This window comes from Plasmodium vivax, chromosome 14, assembly GCF_000002415.2.
Source record: "Plasmodium vivax chromosome 14, whole genome shotgun sequence".
Classification (NCBI taxonomy): Eukaryota; Apicomplexa; class Aconoidasida; order Haemosporida; family Plasmodiidae; genus Plasmodium; species Plasmodium vivax.
The window spans coordinates 682,884-698,888 of record NC_009919.1 but is presented as its reverse complement, the minus strand read 5'-3'; the positions used below and the strand labels follow the sequence as shown (position 1 = coordinate 698,888).

General features: G+C 46.7%; 5 protein-coding genes across 5 annotated transcripts, besides 6 other annotated features; 2 read left to right on the top strand and 3 right to left on the bottom strand.

Moving 5' to 3' along the window:
• Window positions 1–1,076: 1,076 nt before the first annotated feature.
• Window positions 1,077–1,238: a microsatellite.
• PVX_122580 (hypothetical protein, conserved) lies at window positions 1,084–3,966 on the top strand (the record flags this gene model as incomplete). Its single annotated transcript, XM_001617029.1, has 1 exon — window positions 1,084–3,966. One exon carries the CDS (start codon window positions 1,084–1,086, stop codon window positions 3,964–3,966), a length of 2,883 nt encoding a protein of 960 aa, XP_001617079.1.
• Window positions 1,266–1,362: a microsatellite.
• Window positions 3,967–4,076: 110 nt separating the features above from the next.
• Window positions 4,077–5,183, bottom strand: PVX_122575 (serine/threonine-protein kinase, putative; the record flags this gene model as incomplete). Its single annotated transcript, XM_001617028.1, has 1 exon — window positions 4,077–5,183. The coding sequence occupies one exon, from the start codon at window positions 5,181–5,183 to the stop codon at window positions 4,077–4,079; it is 1,107 nt and encodes a 368-aa protein (XP_001617078.1).
• A 1,374-nt stretch (window positions 5,184–6,557) lies between these two features.
• On the bottom strand, window positions 6,558–7,442 carry PVX_122570 (hypothetical protein, conserved; the record flags this gene model as incomplete). The annotated part of the gene is made up of 2 exons (XM_001617027.1): window positions 6,558–6,844; window positions 7,085–7,442. 2 exons carry the CDS (start codon window positions 7,440–7,442, stop codon window positions 6,558–6,560), a joined length of 645 nt encoding a protein of 214 aa, XP_001617077.1.
• Window positions 7,072–7,093: a microsatellite.
• A 1,713-nt stretch (window positions 7,443–9,155) lies between the features above and the next one.
• Window positions 9,156–9,181: a microsatellite.
• Window positions 9,182–10,351: 1,170 nt separating this feature from the next.
• Window positions 10,352–12,253, bottom strand: PVX_122565 (transcription factor, putative; the record flags this gene model as incomplete). The annotated part of the gene is made up of 5 exons (XM_001617026.1): window positions 10,352–11,215; window positions 11,401–11,491; window positions 11,712–11,847; window positions 11,995–12,079; window positions 12,224–12,253. The coding sequence occupies 5 exons, from the start codon at window positions 12,251–12,253 to the stop codon at window positions 10,352–10,354; spliced, it is 1,206 nt and encodes a 401-aa protein (XP_001617076.1).
• Window positions 10,594–10,627: a microsatellite.
• Window positions 11,530–11,600: a microsatellite.
• Window positions 12,254–14,280: 2,027 nt separating the features above from the next.
• Window positions 14,281–15,569, top strand: PVX_122560 (hypothetical protein, conserved; the record flags this gene model as incomplete). The annotated part of the gene is made up of 3 exons (XM_001617025.1): window positions 14,281–14,549; window positions 14,712–15,197; window positions 15,351–15,569. The coding sequence occupies exons 2-3, from the start codon at window positions 14,844–14,846 to the stop codon at window positions 15,567–15,569; spliced, it is 573 nt and encodes a 190-aa protein (XP_001617075.1). The 5' UTR covers window positions 14,281–14,549; window positions 14,712–14,843.
• Window positions 15,570–16,005: the final 436 nt, after the last annotated feature.

The window sequence follows — 16,005 nt, the reverse complement described above, 5'->3', positions numbered from 1 at the left end:
AGAACATTCATGTATTATCAACTCGACAATTGTGTTAACTTTTACATGTGCAGATGAATGTGTAATACAAGTGTTTTTTTTTTTTTTTTTTTTTTTTTTTTTTTTAAGCGTGTGCAGGTGTGAACGTGAACACTTCAAGGCATACACAGTGAATGGAAAAATATTTATTTTCCAATGTTACATGATTTGTTTCCTCATTGGTTATTTTTGATTATTTCAGTTTGTACTCGTTCGAGGCCGTTACATGCGTTGTGATGCTGCAGTGTATAACTTGCAGGAAGGGGTGATGCGGGGAGGAAAATACTGCGTTGGGGTAGCCGCCCACCCATTGTGGCGCACGAACGATAGTACTTTCCAAGTTGCTCGCGACTCTGCAGATATGCACACATAAATGCAAATTTGTAAGACAGTTTGAAGCTCCGTCCATGCCTTTTGAGGATACTCACCCTGCACACACTGTAGAATTTATTAGTCCCTTTCTTCTGAACAAGGGCGCAGACTGTTGCACACAACAAGTGCTTAGTAGCAGCCGATCGTGGGAACTTTTCATCGTAAAAAAAAAAAAAAAAAAATTTCATACTTTGCAAGAATGTGAGAAAATACGCCCAAAAATTGGTTTATCTTTAACCTCCTTTGATGCATTTTTGAAGTGATCACAGCAGTTGCAAAAGTAAACGCGCCGTTGCTACTGCACCTTTTGCTGTCGCCGCCATTGCCAATTGTTAACATTTTTTTGATTTCTCTTCTGCATACTTTAAGGGAAGAAGTCAGGCACCCATAAAATGATGGCGATCCCCACACCGAGTGTTTATTTTTGTGCCCAAGGAGGAGCAATCATGTGAGCTTACATGTAAGAAAATAATGCAAAAGGGTGAAATGACGCAAATGGAGGGGAGGTAACATATGGGGCACAGGCACACATGGTGAGCATTAAACGGGGTACCACCGCAGCAACGACGTAGCATATCGCACGTTCGCAATTTTCGCAGTGATGTTAACAGGGGAAAGGCACGCAGGCCCACTCCCATTTTCTGCCTTTTCCACGCTCGCCGCTCTTGCGACGTACTTTTTGGAAAGCCTAAAATGTACCTGCTGAAAAAACGGCTGGAACTGAACCATGCGGGGCGGATAACCAGTGTAGCCTTGCTGAGGCACCCCCCCCGCAGAGCATTCAAAATAAGGGTGAAGAATTTCGCATACGCAAGAAGCATATACGAATGCAGCACTTTGCAAGATGTGAAGCATAGTGATAGTTCCCAGGGTGTAAATGTAAGGGGAACCTTGCCACCGAAGTTCCCCCCCCATGGGAGGGATGCCAGTAGTATGTACAATGAGAATCTACGGGGTGTATTCTTTTCCAACAGCATGGATGACGTGAAAGACTATTTTGATAACAATTTTAACGAAATGAAAAATCACGAATATGTGTATTTGCTGTTTAAAATGTATGAAATTATTTTTTCTAATTTTTACAAAACGTACGAATCTTCCGACATTTTGAGGCTGGACAATCCGCAGTTCAGATTTATGACCCTTCACCAGTACGTAGATGACTGGGTAGGGAGGTACAACCGTAGCAGTCGCAAGAGGGGTGTAGCAGCAGAAGGGGAAAATGAAATTCTATTTTACGAAAATGGTGAGCAAAATGGTACTTGTGATAAAATGTTTGAGAGCGAGGGGGGCAGCAGTCCGTCCAGCGGGGTATGCCATAAAACGGGTAAGGAACATCCCCCGTGGGAGGATTCTGAACGGTTGAAGGGGGCGAAGAGGGAAATGTACCTTATAGAGGAGCACACCTATGAAGAAGACACTTCCCAGCTAGACGGAGCGGCTAACCACCCCCCGAGCAGTTACTACACCCCCCAGGTTAACCTTAACACCCTGATGGAGATACACCTCAACTACGTGCAGTACATGGAAAAATTAAACATCAAGGAGAGCACATGGAAAGACTTCGTTTCATCCTTCATGGTAAGGAAGTACGAAGAGCTGTACAGAAATGTGCTAAACGTAATTTATAAAAAGATTTTTTTTTTTTCCTGCAAAGATGTTATTAACTACCTGTATGTAACGAAACGGATCAACCTCCTGTCCATAAGGGAAGTCAGCGTGTTAGCGGAAAACGTCATTTTGCAAAATGTGAAGTACCTGGATGAGGACTCCCTAGTGAGAGTAGGCTACATATATTTGAACAACTCCAACAAGCAGAAAAACATCCATCATATAGGCAGATATGGTAGTAAAAACTTTTTAGAAACTTACCTAAGCTTAGTCCAGATGAAGGTAAAATCAATGAGTACTGAAAATTTTGTGAAAATCCTCGAGTACGTAAGTAGCAACAATTACAAGCATGTTCAGATTTTTAGAGACCTCAAAGGTGAAGTGTACAAGAGGTACAATAGCCTGACGAAGGAGCAGGTGGTGAAGCTCTTCTTTTTGTACTCCCAAAATGTGAATGCGGCTGACGATGTTTTGATGCGCAACTTTGTGAGGGCCATAAATGGTATGTTTGCCCCAGAGGGGGGTGCAGATGCCGCCGCGGAGGGGCGTTGCCAGGAGCGCCAGTTGGACGAGTTGGACAAGGTGGATAAGGAAGACATGGTGGACAACTCGGGCCGGCCCGCGGGGGGCATCCCCCTGTCGGTGCTGCTGAACGGAATATGGGCAAGCGCCAAGTATTTCAAGGACTACCCCTTCTTGCTGATAAAGAGCGAAAAGGTAATTTTGGAAAACATCAACCACTTTAGCGCCAGCACTGTTAGCATGCTCATTTGGGCGTACAGCACGGTCGAAGGGAAGAACCCCCAAGTGCGGTTCAGCAGCGGGTTATATTTCCAGTTGAAGGAGAGGGCCCTGGAGTTGCATCGGGAAATGACTCCCAAGCAGCTGTCCAACAGTGTGCTTGGGTTGGCGATCACCGTTGGGCGGACGGTCAGTTGGGATGGGCGAGTGGACACAGAACTGCATGAGGTGGTTGAGGGGTACCTGCTACACATGGGGGGGGTCGAAAACAGGGTTAGCAGCGTAGGGGGCCAGCCAAAAGCTCGCACCGCAGAGGGGACCTTCCTAAACCTCTTCACATCGGAAGATTTGTCAAACCTGTGTTATGCCTACTCGCTTGTTCGGAGCGGCAGCAGAGAACTGCACAGTCTGATCCAGTCAGCCATACTGAAGAAGCAGAGTGACTTGTCCCCCCAGCAGATAGCCAAAATAGCGTACGCCTATGGAAATATGCACTTCTACGCGTCGTACACTTTGCTGAGTTCATTACAGTATGAAATTTTGCAAAGGATGCACCAGTTTTCTCACCACGAAGTGTGTGACATCTTATGGTGCTACTGTGTGAATAGATTTTTCGACGCCACTTTTTGGAAATGCATGTTGCGTGCAATTGATATGGAGAAGTTGGGGGACTTTCGTTGCTGTCTGTTGTACTCCTGTCTGTCTTATGTCAATCTGATCGACCCGTCCATCCTAGATTCGTACAACACGCTGCGAGTGTTTCACTTGGTAGGTGAACACTACTGGCGATTTCAGGGTGAGGAGTATTTGCACGGGTTCGCGGAGGACGTGGTGGAGGCGATGTGCAGGGAGAATGCCTTGGTGGGGGGGGGAAGTGGAGGACAGGAAGAGAAGGAGGAGACGGGGGAGACGGAGCAGAAGCTAGGACAAGAGGCAGACCCCCCCACACGTGGACGCCAGCGGGGTCACCCCTTCGAATGTGTTAAGAAGGCATACGATTATGAAGGCTTCCTAATTGACATTTACTTTGAGCACATGGGTAGGCGATATGCCGTGTTTCTGTACAGCGCACTGAACACAAGCTCGAGTGGGTACCCCCTGGGGGAGAGCGTGCTGAAGGCTCGGTACTTGAGGAGGAAGAACATCAGGACGGTTCACTTGCTTCACAGCATATGGAGCGAGTGCCGCGGGAGTCGAATCGAGTTGCTCTACGCGCAGTTGTGAGGGGGGCCCGAAACGGTGGTGGGTGCAGCGGAGCCTGCTTTGGTAGGTACTTAGCATTGGTTGGCTAGCCCACTCCCCCAAGTGCCTCCACCAGTTGCGCCGCTCCCCCGCTACCCCGCCTGGGCGAAGCTGCCAAACCAGCGGTGGTTGAGTATCTCGACGATGATGGGGCGCTTATTAGGATCTACGTTGAGCATGAGGGAAATCAAATTTTTCAAGTCGTCTGAAATGTCATTCGGGTAGTTGAGCGTGCTGCTGTCAAAGTACTTTATGTCATCTTCCACGTATTTAAAAGGAGGGAACCCCTGCGTCATGATGTAGAGGAGAATGCCGAGGCTCCAGATGTCCAGTTTGAAGACGGAGTAGTTGATGGTTTGGTTGAAAATAATTTCCGGAGCGATATAAGCCTTTGTGCCTGCCTCCGTTTTAATATTTTGATCTACATTAACAAAGTCAGACAATCCGAAATCTGCAATTTTGCAGGTCATATTTTTATCGAGTAAAATATTTTCCAATTTTAAATCCCGATGGACAATATGCTTCGAATGGCAGTAGTACACTCCTCTAATTATTTGAACGAAGAGATCGTGAGCTTCCTTCTCGGATAGGTAGCCATTATTCTTCAGGATATAATTTTTTAAGTCTCCATTGATGGCATACTCCATAATTAGACAGACGTGATTTTCAAAGTGATTCACGTCATACATTTTTATGATGTTATTATGAATGAGTCCTCTTAAGGTTTGTATTTCTATGAAGACTCTATGTACATCTGTTACATCTAGGAAGTTACTTTTTGGGATAAATTTCAAGGCGACTTTTTGCTTGGTCTGTATGTGTATACCTTGGAAGACGATTCCGAACCCACCTGAACCTATTCTCTTTTGTACGATGTAATCATTTACTATGAAGTTATTTTTGAGCTTACCCTGGATGGGTAGCAGCTTCTCTCTTCCATCCTTTAGGTAGAGTGTATCTCCGTCGATTATATCTCTAATGGAGTGTATTACATTTCCGCATGAATCTGTTATGTACTCTCCCTGTGTGCTGTACTTTTCTCTGCCGAGCTGCAGAACGTCGTGGATGTTGTTGTCGTAGCTGATGTCTATTTTGACTGCGTCGTTGCCCTCGCTGCGCCCCAGGCACAGGTACACCTGCTTGTACTCCCCCTTGCTCAGGGAGTCCTCCTCGGCGTTCTTCGCGCGCCCCAGGTGCATATCGGGGGGAAGCGGCAAACCGCGGTGGAGCGGCGTAGCAGTAGCGAACTGCGGTGCAGGAGCGGTGGAGTGGCACAGGAGTGGCCGTGCCTCGGTTGCTATGACTTCACCGTGGCTACCTTACGCGGCGTGTTAAAGTCCCTCCCCACGTGCCGTAACGCAACCTCAATTGGGAGTACCACTTGTGTGTCTTGGGTCTCTCCAAATGGGGCTAGCCCGTCACAATAGTGTAGGGGCGAATCTGGAAAAATGCGCTGTGTAGTAAGTTTACTCCTCCCACCTCCTATGGTGAAGGGGTACCTCTAATCGCATCACCTGTGAGGGGCACAAATGTGCTCGCCTCTGCCCAACGCGGTGAAGACAAAAAGGAGAAAAAAAAAAGTAACCCCTTTTGGTCAACGTGGCTTTGTTAACCCTGTTTTTTTCCTTCACATAGGAGTCGACGCGGATGACATGCCTATGCCGATGCAGCGGTTTGTCTATTTTTCGCTGGGACAAAGCGAACGCGTCAAGGCTTCCTCCCCCCGCCTAGGTGTGGAGTGACAGGGCGAGGACTCACTTCCAACAATATAGGGGGCGGACATTCCATTTGTTTAATTCTTTTATGATGGCCCTGGGGCGCTAGGCCGGAATTAGTTTTGGCATTGGCAATGGGGGGCGAAAGGGGAGCTCTCCCTGCTCCCTCTACCGCTCCTAATGCTTCTAATACATCTACTGCTTCTAACGCCTCTACTGCCTCTAACGCCTCTACTGCCTCTAACGCCTCTACTGCCTCTAACGCCTCTACTGCCTCTAACGCCTCTACTGCCTCTAACGCCTCTACTGCCTCTAACGCCTCTACTGCCTCTAACGCCTCTACTGCCTCTAACGCCTCTACTGCCTCTAACGCCTCTACTGCCTCTAACGCCTCTACTGCCTCTAACGCCTCTACTGCCTCTAACGCCTCTACTGCCTCTAATACCTCTAATGCGTCTAATCCCTCCACTCGCTGTACTCCCCTTTTGCCGCGTCTCAACGGGGGGTGCGGGGGAGGCCGCGCGCCCGGGGCACAAAACAAACAGGCGGTGAAAAGGAAAACGAAAAGGAAAAGGGGAAAAAGGGAAAATGGAAAAACTTTAAACACTTGGAAAAAAAAATTAAAAAAGGATTATAATAAATTGGGGCAAATTAAAACTGAAACTTTAAGCTGTGTGCGCGGCGATTGTACTCATCCTTGCGGCGCGCACTTTGCGGGTCATTAGAGGGCCCACTTGAGTCGCGCATTGGTACCGCCCAACCGCGCAGCGGGATCGACGGTTCTGGCCGCCGCTCCGCCGCTGGCCGCTCCGCTGCTGGCCGCTCCACTGCTGGCCGCTCCACTGCTGGCCGCTCCACTCACGGGGGGACGACGCACGAGTGGGGCATCACGTAGTAATCAATCTTGGCATGCAAAAAGAAAATGAAGAACTGCAAGAGGGAAATCACAGAGCTACTAAAACAATTTATTGTTAGGATGGACAAAATAAAAAAAAATAAACTGAGTGAAGTGTACACGTCAAACACGTAGGGCTTGATTTTGCGAAACTTCGACAGTATCAGCAGAATGTGTGAGAGGGCCATGAAGAGAAATATGAAGATCTGCCCTCCGTTTATTTCTCCCGTGGTGGTGCGGTTTATGTTGTCTGCGCGGGGGGGAGAAAGGAAAGAAAAGAAATGAAATGAAAAGAAATGAAATGAAAAGAAATGAAATGAAAAGAAAAAGGAAGGAACGGGGGCACGCACTAACGTGTGCAACGTCGGTATAGGTTCGTATACACCTGTGTGCAGGCTGATTCGACCACTTCCCTTTCTCGAAGGCCGCAAATCATCCAACACAGCGGTGCATATGAATAACGGGGGGCCACTCTCGCTCGGAAACCTACCTTTAAAAAAGATCATGGCAAACAGCTGGGAAATTATTAACATGTAGAGGACGCTGTAGTATACCTTCACTCGCAGGGGGTAAATATGCTTCGACTCAGATGCATAAGTAATCAGGGGTTCTTCGTTGAACCTGTTGGTTTGCACATCTGTATCGTTTATAACATTTTCATTTTTGTTAATATTTTTTATAGAATATATGGGGAAGCCAATTTTGATTGTCTCATTTGGGTATATCACACAGGTTGGGATATCCTTCTTGTGGTCATCCCTTGCATTTGAAAAAACATAGCTTAATGCATTTTCGTAAAATAAAATGGGCTCGTCTTTCAGTTCATTTAAATTTAACGTTCCTGCCATTTTGGGTGATCGCTTTGGTTGTTGCTGTGTTGAACTGGGTCCACTTGTACCTTACCATGTGGGTTATTTTTTGGCAAAGGGGGGGAGCAGCGGTGTAGCGGTGTAGCGGTGAAGCGGTGAAGCGGTGTAGCGGTGTAGCGGTGTAGCGGTGTAGCGGTGTAGCGGTGTAGCGGTGTAGCGGTGAAGCGGTGTAGCGGTGTAGCGGTGAAGCGGTGTAGCGGTGTAGCGGTGATGGTGTAACCGTGGGGGCTAATTCCTCACATGTGCTGCTATCTTATTGCGAACGTGAAGGGGGAGATGCCGGCGAAGCGGGAGACTCAAATGTGAGACCTGCGCCTGTAGAAGGTACTTCTCCCTGCCTCTAAATCGTTTCTACTGAGGGCGTTAAGGGGAGGTGTTACTCTACAGTGCTGCTTGACCTCTAAACCAACAAGCCATCATCGTAGCAACGAACACCAGTTGAAGAATTTCTTTTGCAAATGTACCCCCGGTTAGTAATTCCTGTTTGCTTTGTCAAAGTTCGATGGTTCTTTTTTTTTAACTCCTCTTTGGCTGTTTTTTGTGGCACAGCGGCTTTGCTTCTAATCGACGCTAACGGGGTTACCCATTGCTCGGGTGAAATGAGAAAATGGGGAGGTGGCCGGAAGACGAGGGGGCGCAACTGCTCTCAAAGTGTACATGTGTGGGCGAACAGGTAGGTTCAGAAAAATCGGTGCACACGTAACGGTACATGTACATGAGCACGTACATAATATTATATGTGCGTTACTCCTTGGGGGCAGCTGAATGTGCTGGGGGTTGCTGACAAATGGCTGCGCCCGGGAGGGGGGTCAAACCTTCAGCGAAATGGCTCCTCTGAGCAAATCCTTTGGAGGTCCGCCTTGGCGCTCAACGCTTCACATCTGTTCGTTCGCTCGTTAGATCGTTAGCGCGCTTGCCACATTGGTGCTGCGCTTTCGCTTCTTCGCCTCTTCCGCTTCTTCCACTCTGCGCTCGCTCGGCCCTTGTTTTATGCTTTACTTGTGTTCACTTATTTTTTCTCTCACTCCAGTCGTGAAGAATCATTTTTCTTTCACTATCTTGTGCAAATGAAAAAGAAGAAAAAAAAAAAAAAAAAAAAAAAAAAAAAAATTCACGTTGCCGCTTTAAAAAGCGGTGAGAAGGGCCAAAAAAAAAAAAAAAAAAAAAAAAGCATTTATCTTTAACTCCCTGTTAACTTCTTTTCACAAATGAGGGTGCGGCAAAAAAATGTACACTGCACAGGCCCCTTCCGTTTGAACTTGGCTCCTCTGCAACTCTTCCTTTTTTATTTCCTTCCTGGTGCATGCCGCGCTGATAAATTTGTCGCATAATTGGGGCCTCCCCTGATCATCACATCATCACATCAGTTCTGTGTGTACCAAAGCAGCACAAGGTTGTGACATTTGGCTGCGTTCGTTTAGCCTTTTTTTTTTTTTTTTGCCAAGTGGAATGAAGGGGAAGGGCAAAATTGTTCGTCGTTTTTTTTGTCGCGAAATTTTATCTCAAACGTTGCTTAGCGAACCAATTGAAAAAGTAATTTTTCTGTGTTAGCAGAGGTTCGCTTTATTTATTTTTTTTTTTTTTATCTACAAATGTATAGCTGCCTTTTGTGTGCTTCCCCAAGAGCGGCACTATCACTACCACCATCACCTGCATTGGCAGTGCCTCGTGACGGTGTGACCATCCACACATTGGCCCCCCCAAAAAGTGATAACACTGGGTAACTCCACTGCTAATCCTTTTCCCCACAAACGTTTCGGTGGGGGGAATATTTCCAAATGGATTTCAGCATGGCAACATTGCTACATTGCAATCATTGCCAGCAGCGATGACCCTCCCCGCGGAGAGAATAAAATTCGTGGCTCCCACCTACGGCAACGCTCGTCATTTTCCCTTTTTTTAAAAAACGCGAAGTGTGAGTACGTACAGGCGCACCCTTTTAATGAGAAGAATCATTCCACCGGTTCAACTTAATGGTGACTTAACCTTTCTGGCGCACACCATGATGTTACGGGAGGGTTATAAAAACCACCTTCGCGTCAAGCTGTGCATCCTTCGGGGGTCCCTCTCACTCGCGATAACATTTTTTTGGCCTATCCTGTTTATTTCCTACCATGGGTGCATGGCATGTATTCCTTTCATTGTGCTCAATTTGGCTAGCTGTTTTAAAGCGGGCATTTTTCAACTGTTCTCAGTTGATAATCGTCATGCCGCAAAAAGGAAGGGGCAAACGGTAAGTAATGACAACTAATGGGAATGACTAATCGTTCGCATCAACGTGACATATGGCAGAATGGCTCAAATGGAAAATATAAAACGGGATGTATCACCGTGAGGGGCCACAAAAAAAAAAAAAAAAAAAAAAAAAAAAAAAATTTTAAACAGGTGCATGCACATAGATGGGCCTCTACACATAAGTAATCAATAATAGGGGACACCGCCGCATGTGTGTTGCATGTTTTTAGCTGGTGACTCTCCACGCGCAAAAGGGTGATGTAATTTCTCCCCGACTGATTCGTCTCCCTTGTGTGGGTACGAAAAATAAATAGAGTTGCGGATGGGTGTGTGTGTGCTGAGCAGGCTGCCGCTGCTCTTGACAAGGCGTTCCCTTCCGCTTACCGAACGGCCTCTCCCCTAAGGGGCACCTTCCGTCGGGTGGGCATCACCAATTTGGAGTGATCCACGTGGGTACCATTTGTTGGCTACCCAATTTGAGGCAGACGGCAAAAATGAATGTCTCTCCAAAGTTGAGAGGCTTTTGGGAGGAGCGCGTCGATTTCTTCGTTGCGGAGCTGTAAAAAGGGGAGTAATTTGGTCCTTTGGCTCCGCGCGCAGTTGTCTCCATCGGCTGGCCGCCTAGCTAGCCGCTTACCTGGCCACCGCGCTCCTCACGTGTCCTGGATCAGGCAGAAGGGGCACTGGTTGAGATCTTCGTGAATGTACAAGTCGCAGGCGAGGCAGAAGAGGTTCCCGCACTTGGAGCACTGAGAGACCTTATCGTAGAGGCGCTTGTTGCAGGAGACGCACACGCTGGGCCCCTTCTCCTCATTTTTAATTTCTAGAAAAAGTGGAGACCCCTGAAGGTTATTCGTAATATGAGACAAGTCGTGCATCGAAATCAGGTGCATCCCACAGACTTTACATTTGGATGGTATCTTGCACGTGTAGCTATTGCAAAAGTTGCAAATATAAGTATCTGTATTTAAGTTGTTATGACAGGAGCACATGATTTGGGTGCTGATTTTTTTCTTTATGGGAAAACATATATGAATGAGTTGCGGCTCCATTCCCATCATCCACAGGGGGGTCTCCGTGATGTTATTCATTTCATTCATCAGGGAATTTTTCGTCATACAGATTTTGTAGGATCCATTTGTCTGCTCACATATGTGCTTTAGGATATGCATTTCTGGGGCTATCGACACGCAGTTTACATGCATATTATTTTTTACTATTAGGTTTAGAATGTTTAGAATGTTTTTTTTATCGCATGTTCTTATGGAGCCATACATGATTAGAATTTCTTTCGTCCCGTAGAGGGGGATATCTATCAACAAGTCGTGGGCAATTTCGAGTCCCTGCTGTAGGGAGGGAGATCCCTGCAGACCCATGCTCCTCTCCTTTAGCAGCGCGTTGGTGATGTCCTCCATGTTGGAGGTTAGCGGCTGGATTAATTTCGCGGAGCTGTTCTTCAGGGCCACCACCCCGACGTGCCCCACGGGGTTCTTGAAGAAGAAGTGCGTCAGGAAGTTCTGCCGGGGGGGGTAGAGAAATTAGGGAGGGGGATTACCCGAGATGGGCCACATCACAAATGAGACACTCCCATCATTTTATCCCCACCCTGTTCGTGTACTACTACCCACATGAGCACCATTTTGAGGGGATAACTCACAGAGGGTCTCTCTCTCTCCCCGTGGAGTCACCGCCTCCCTTTTACCTCCACACACTCGAGGACGACGTTTATCCGGTCGGGCTTGAAGTCCCTCTCCTTCATGCTGCTGGACATATCGAACAGGATGATGATGTGCCTGTGGGGGGGTGGACAAGGAAGGCATGCACGCATGTGTGTGGAAACCTACCGTTGTGCGTGGGTACCCAGGGGGGGATGGGAAGATGGGGAGGCACATTTCCGACGCGCCCACGGGAAGGGGGCCCGCCAAACGGATAAGCCAAACGGGTAAGGCAATCTGCTGCCGCTTAAAAACAACCCCCTCCCCCCACATACAGATACACACCCGCCGGACGAACCTGAATATTCCTTTCCTCAAAGCGCAGACCTGATTCTTCTTATATTTCTGTTTGCCTTTTTCTTCCAAGTTTTCCTGACTCACGTGCTGCAGAATGCCGTTGTTTTCCACCAGCAGGTTCCATGATCGCTCGACGTCTGCAAGTTGGGGGAATTGGCGCGTGTGGGGGGCACACAGCTTTGGTACGCGGTTCGGTACGCGGTTCGGTACGCGGTTCGGTACGCGGTTCAGTACGCGGTTCGGCACGAAACTTCAGAACCATCGGTGCCACTCCCTTTTGGTACCTTGCTCCCAGGTAAACTTAGCCGTTATCTCCTCGAAAACTTCATTTTTATCAAAATCGCGCACAACCTCTTCGACTAGGACGGTCTATTGGGGGTCGAAAAAAAAGGGGGCGACACATACGTTCATACGTTGGAGGGGATTCTCCGGGGGGAGATACAGAGCAAAAGCGGAGCGGAAAAACAGCTTCCACATGACGGCAACTCATCATTTGCTCCTTTTGGGACGAACCTTATTTTCGACGTTTTGGGACTTGTGCATTTTGTGAGTAAAAATCCGCACACGTCTTCATTTGATTTGGTCTCGGACAAACGCCTTTTCAAGTTGCCTTTGCCATGCCATAGTACAAATCATTTGTGCATACCATTTGTGCATATCATTTGTGCATACCATTTGTGCATGCCATTTTATCTTTTCCGAGCAATCTGTTGGAGTTATCTGCCTCTCGCGGTACGTATGGCGCACTCGTTTATGCAGTCAAGCCTTTTTGCAGCAATGCAGTTATTATTATTTTTTTTTTCCTTTTACGCGGTTGGCATAAGGGAACAATTTTGGGAGTGCTGCTTGTGCCAACGGAGGGGGGACCATTTATACCGGGGGGGTGTTCTCCATAATTTTTTTTTTTTTTTTTTTTTTATCTTACCCACTTTTTTTTTCAGCGAACAAAACGTGTCGAAGTATGCTACACTCGTTTGTTTCACAAAAGTGTAGGCCAATTTTACAGCTTCTCTTTTTGAGAAAATAAAAATGTTTCTTTCTCTTCCCTCGAGTGGATGATCACACTGTGCACATGCAACTTACCCGTTTAGCATATCTTCACAAAAAAAAAAAAAAAAAAAAAAAGTCACAGCTAGCCATTTGTATTACCACTAACCACTCCCGTTGCAGAGTTTTTTTTTTTTTTTTTTTTTTTTTTTTTTTAATCGCGCAAGGCAGCAAATCGGTCTAAGATGATCGAAAGGGCGTTTTCCCCACGAGAGGTTGGAGGTTCGAGGTTGGAGGATGTAGCGAACCAGCAAAGGTGATAAGTTGAGATGTCCCTATTTCATGGGATGGCAAATTGCTGTGGTCACTCCGTTATGCATCATGTGGGCATATTTACTTTTCTTTTTAACCGTCACCTCAGTTTGACTTTTCAACTGTGTGACTTTCATTTGGTTTGCAGCGGAGTGATGGCCACAGTTGTGCCGCTAACGTATGGATGGACGTTTTTTTTTTTTTTGCACAGATAGGGGAAAACCAATGAAAGGGGAACTTATAGGGAGAACATCCCAGTGAGCTTACTTCCCCCTTGTCTTGGCTGGTGAACAAAAGGGGCGCAAGGAATGCCGCATGTCCGTGCCTTCTTCATCCATTACTCCCTTTTAAATTATCCCCACCCAATGTTACATCCTTCACAAATCTCATATGATATGAAAAAAAAAAAAAAAAAGGGGTATCCTCGTGAGAAACATTTAGTAACGCAATTCGGCTGGAAGTGGGATTCCTCAAAGCGGTGAAAAGGTGTTTCCCCTTTATGGTTAACTTTTTTTTTTTTTCCTCCTAGTAGTAAATTTAAAATGAGTTAAAAAAAAAAAAAAAAAACTCTGCAATTTCTTCAAAATGAAATGCGCTTTGGCCTCCCGCCGAATTTGCATATGCATATGCATATAATGTGTAAGAGGTACGTGCACCTATTTTTTTTTTTTTTTTCAACTCACAAAAAAAGAAAAATAAATATCACTTCCCGTTGCGGCGATGATGTGAAGTTTATTTATCAAAATATGGGGAGCGACAACGTCGGCTAGTGGGCTCCAGGGGATTTTTTTCCTTTTCATTTTGCCCACTTCGTCGTTTCCCCTTTTTTACTTTGCGCGTCTTTGCTGTGAAACCCCCCCCAGGAGGACACATCAAAAATAACGCCAGGTTCGATGTAGTGAATTTTAAAAGCGCCCAAAAAAAAAAAAAAGATGCCACTATATGTGATGCACTGTGGCATGTGGCCCTACGTAGAGCGTGGCCCCGTGCGTAGAAAGGCAAGGGGGCGTTAAAAAAATGCCAGCGCCCCGCTGCAAGGCTCGTAAAGCGGATCGTAAAGTGCATCTCCTCGCCGCTCCCATGGTCGCCCCTATGGCCGCTTTTATTGCCGCTCTTCTCGCACCTACCCGGGGCGCTTCCCTCTTTCCCGCCACCTGAACCCGTTAAACCCTTTTCTCAGATATGCTCATTTGGCCCCTTTTCTAATTACCCCCCGGGAGCGCCCCATAGAGATGCAAATAAAAATAAAAAAAAAAAATGTGCAGGAATTGCGAAGATGCACATGCGATTAGCACAAGTGGGAATCATTATTTCCTTTTTTTTTAACTTTTGCATGATGTACAGAAATAGGAACTACACAGCTATGCAGAGTTAAGGTTGATGGGAAAGCACCATCTGCAACACCTCGCATCGTTTATTTTTCTTCCTTTACAAACTGATCATTTTAGGGTAGACGTGTCGTGAGAGGGAGTACGTCAAGAGGGTTGACATTTTAATGAGATGCGCTTTAGAACATCTTCCTTTTGAGGGCGCGGGAAAAGTGGGCCCACCGTTGTCGCCTCGCCGTCACGTTGTTACCCTACCGTGTGGTGAAAAAAAGGGTTCATTTGGGGTTTATTTTAAGTTCATTTTGTTTCACCTTTTTTCTTCCCTTTTTTCTTCTCTTTTTCTCCCCTCTTGCTTCCCCTCTTCCCCGCAGCAGCGGAGCGTCTACGAGGGCAGATTAGCCAACGGCGCGCGGCATTCCCAGGCGCCATTCGTGTGTGTAGCTCTTACACACATTTATGTGCACACATTTAAGTGAACGCTTTTATGCCTGCCCCCCCCCGCCGAGATGCTGGACACTGTCGGCGAAGAAGCTTCCACCCTGGTGATGGACGAACTTACGGACATATGCGAAAACAGCAGTGGTGAAGAAGCAAGTGTAGTCTACATAAAGGGTTCCAATCAGTTTGTAAAAAAAGTGGAGTATGAAGAAGATGAAACCATTCGGGAAGTCCTCACGCGCAATGGGATCCTTAATGAACAGGATGGTTTTCTCTACCAAATTAGAAGCCAACTAATGGACCTCGACAAAACCTTTGCACATTATAAAATTTGTTCAGGTGAAATTATTTACATTTTGCCGGAACCCGCCCCTCTGCCTTATTTGATTTACCTCTTCCATCAGAAGTCCGGGAAGGTGCACGTAAGTTAGGGACACCGTCGTGCAGAGTGCAGAGTGCATCGCGCGTTCACCCGTTAATAAAAATTTGTATGGAAATACATGAACATGTTCAAACGCACCACCTTAACACACGTCGGCGCACCCCCTTCTCCTCGATGCAATTTCCCCTCGCAGTGCATCGAACTCAGCCACATGGATTCAGTCGACCTGCTGCACAAGCAAGTGGAGAAATTTTTGCAAATAAAAGAAGAGAACCAGATACTCATTTACGGTGGCAAGTGCCTGAACAACACCAAGACGTTAAAGGAGGAGAAGATGTGCAGGGAGAGCCTGGTCACCATACTGGACAAAAGGGACATACCCGAGATTGAATCTGGGGCCGATGGGGTGTGAAAAGTGCGGTGGGTGTGAGGAGCGTTAGTTGTGAGGAGCGTTAGTTGTGAGGCGATACGGATAGACCGAAGTGCAAAGTTCTGCTTAAGGACAGGCCGGCGAAACCGCCTCTTTTCTATGAGCGGAAATAGAAACCCGCTGCACGTAAATTTTTTCTCACTCTGTACGTGCCCCTGTCGCCCTCCACATGTACCGCCTTTTTTTTTTCTTTTCTTCCTTTTTAAGTATAAAACTTCTTTTCCTTTTTAATCCCTACATGCTGCAAAAGCGATAAAAAAAAAAAAAAAAGGAGAAGCATGTACAGCGCGCTGTTGCTTTGTCCTTCTCCCCGTTTTGTTGCCAAAAAAAAATTGTGCGTTCTTTTCAATTGTAAGGGATGGTACCATTTGGCACATATTTTGTCCTTTTGAGCGACGTTTTTCTCAGCTGGAAAAAA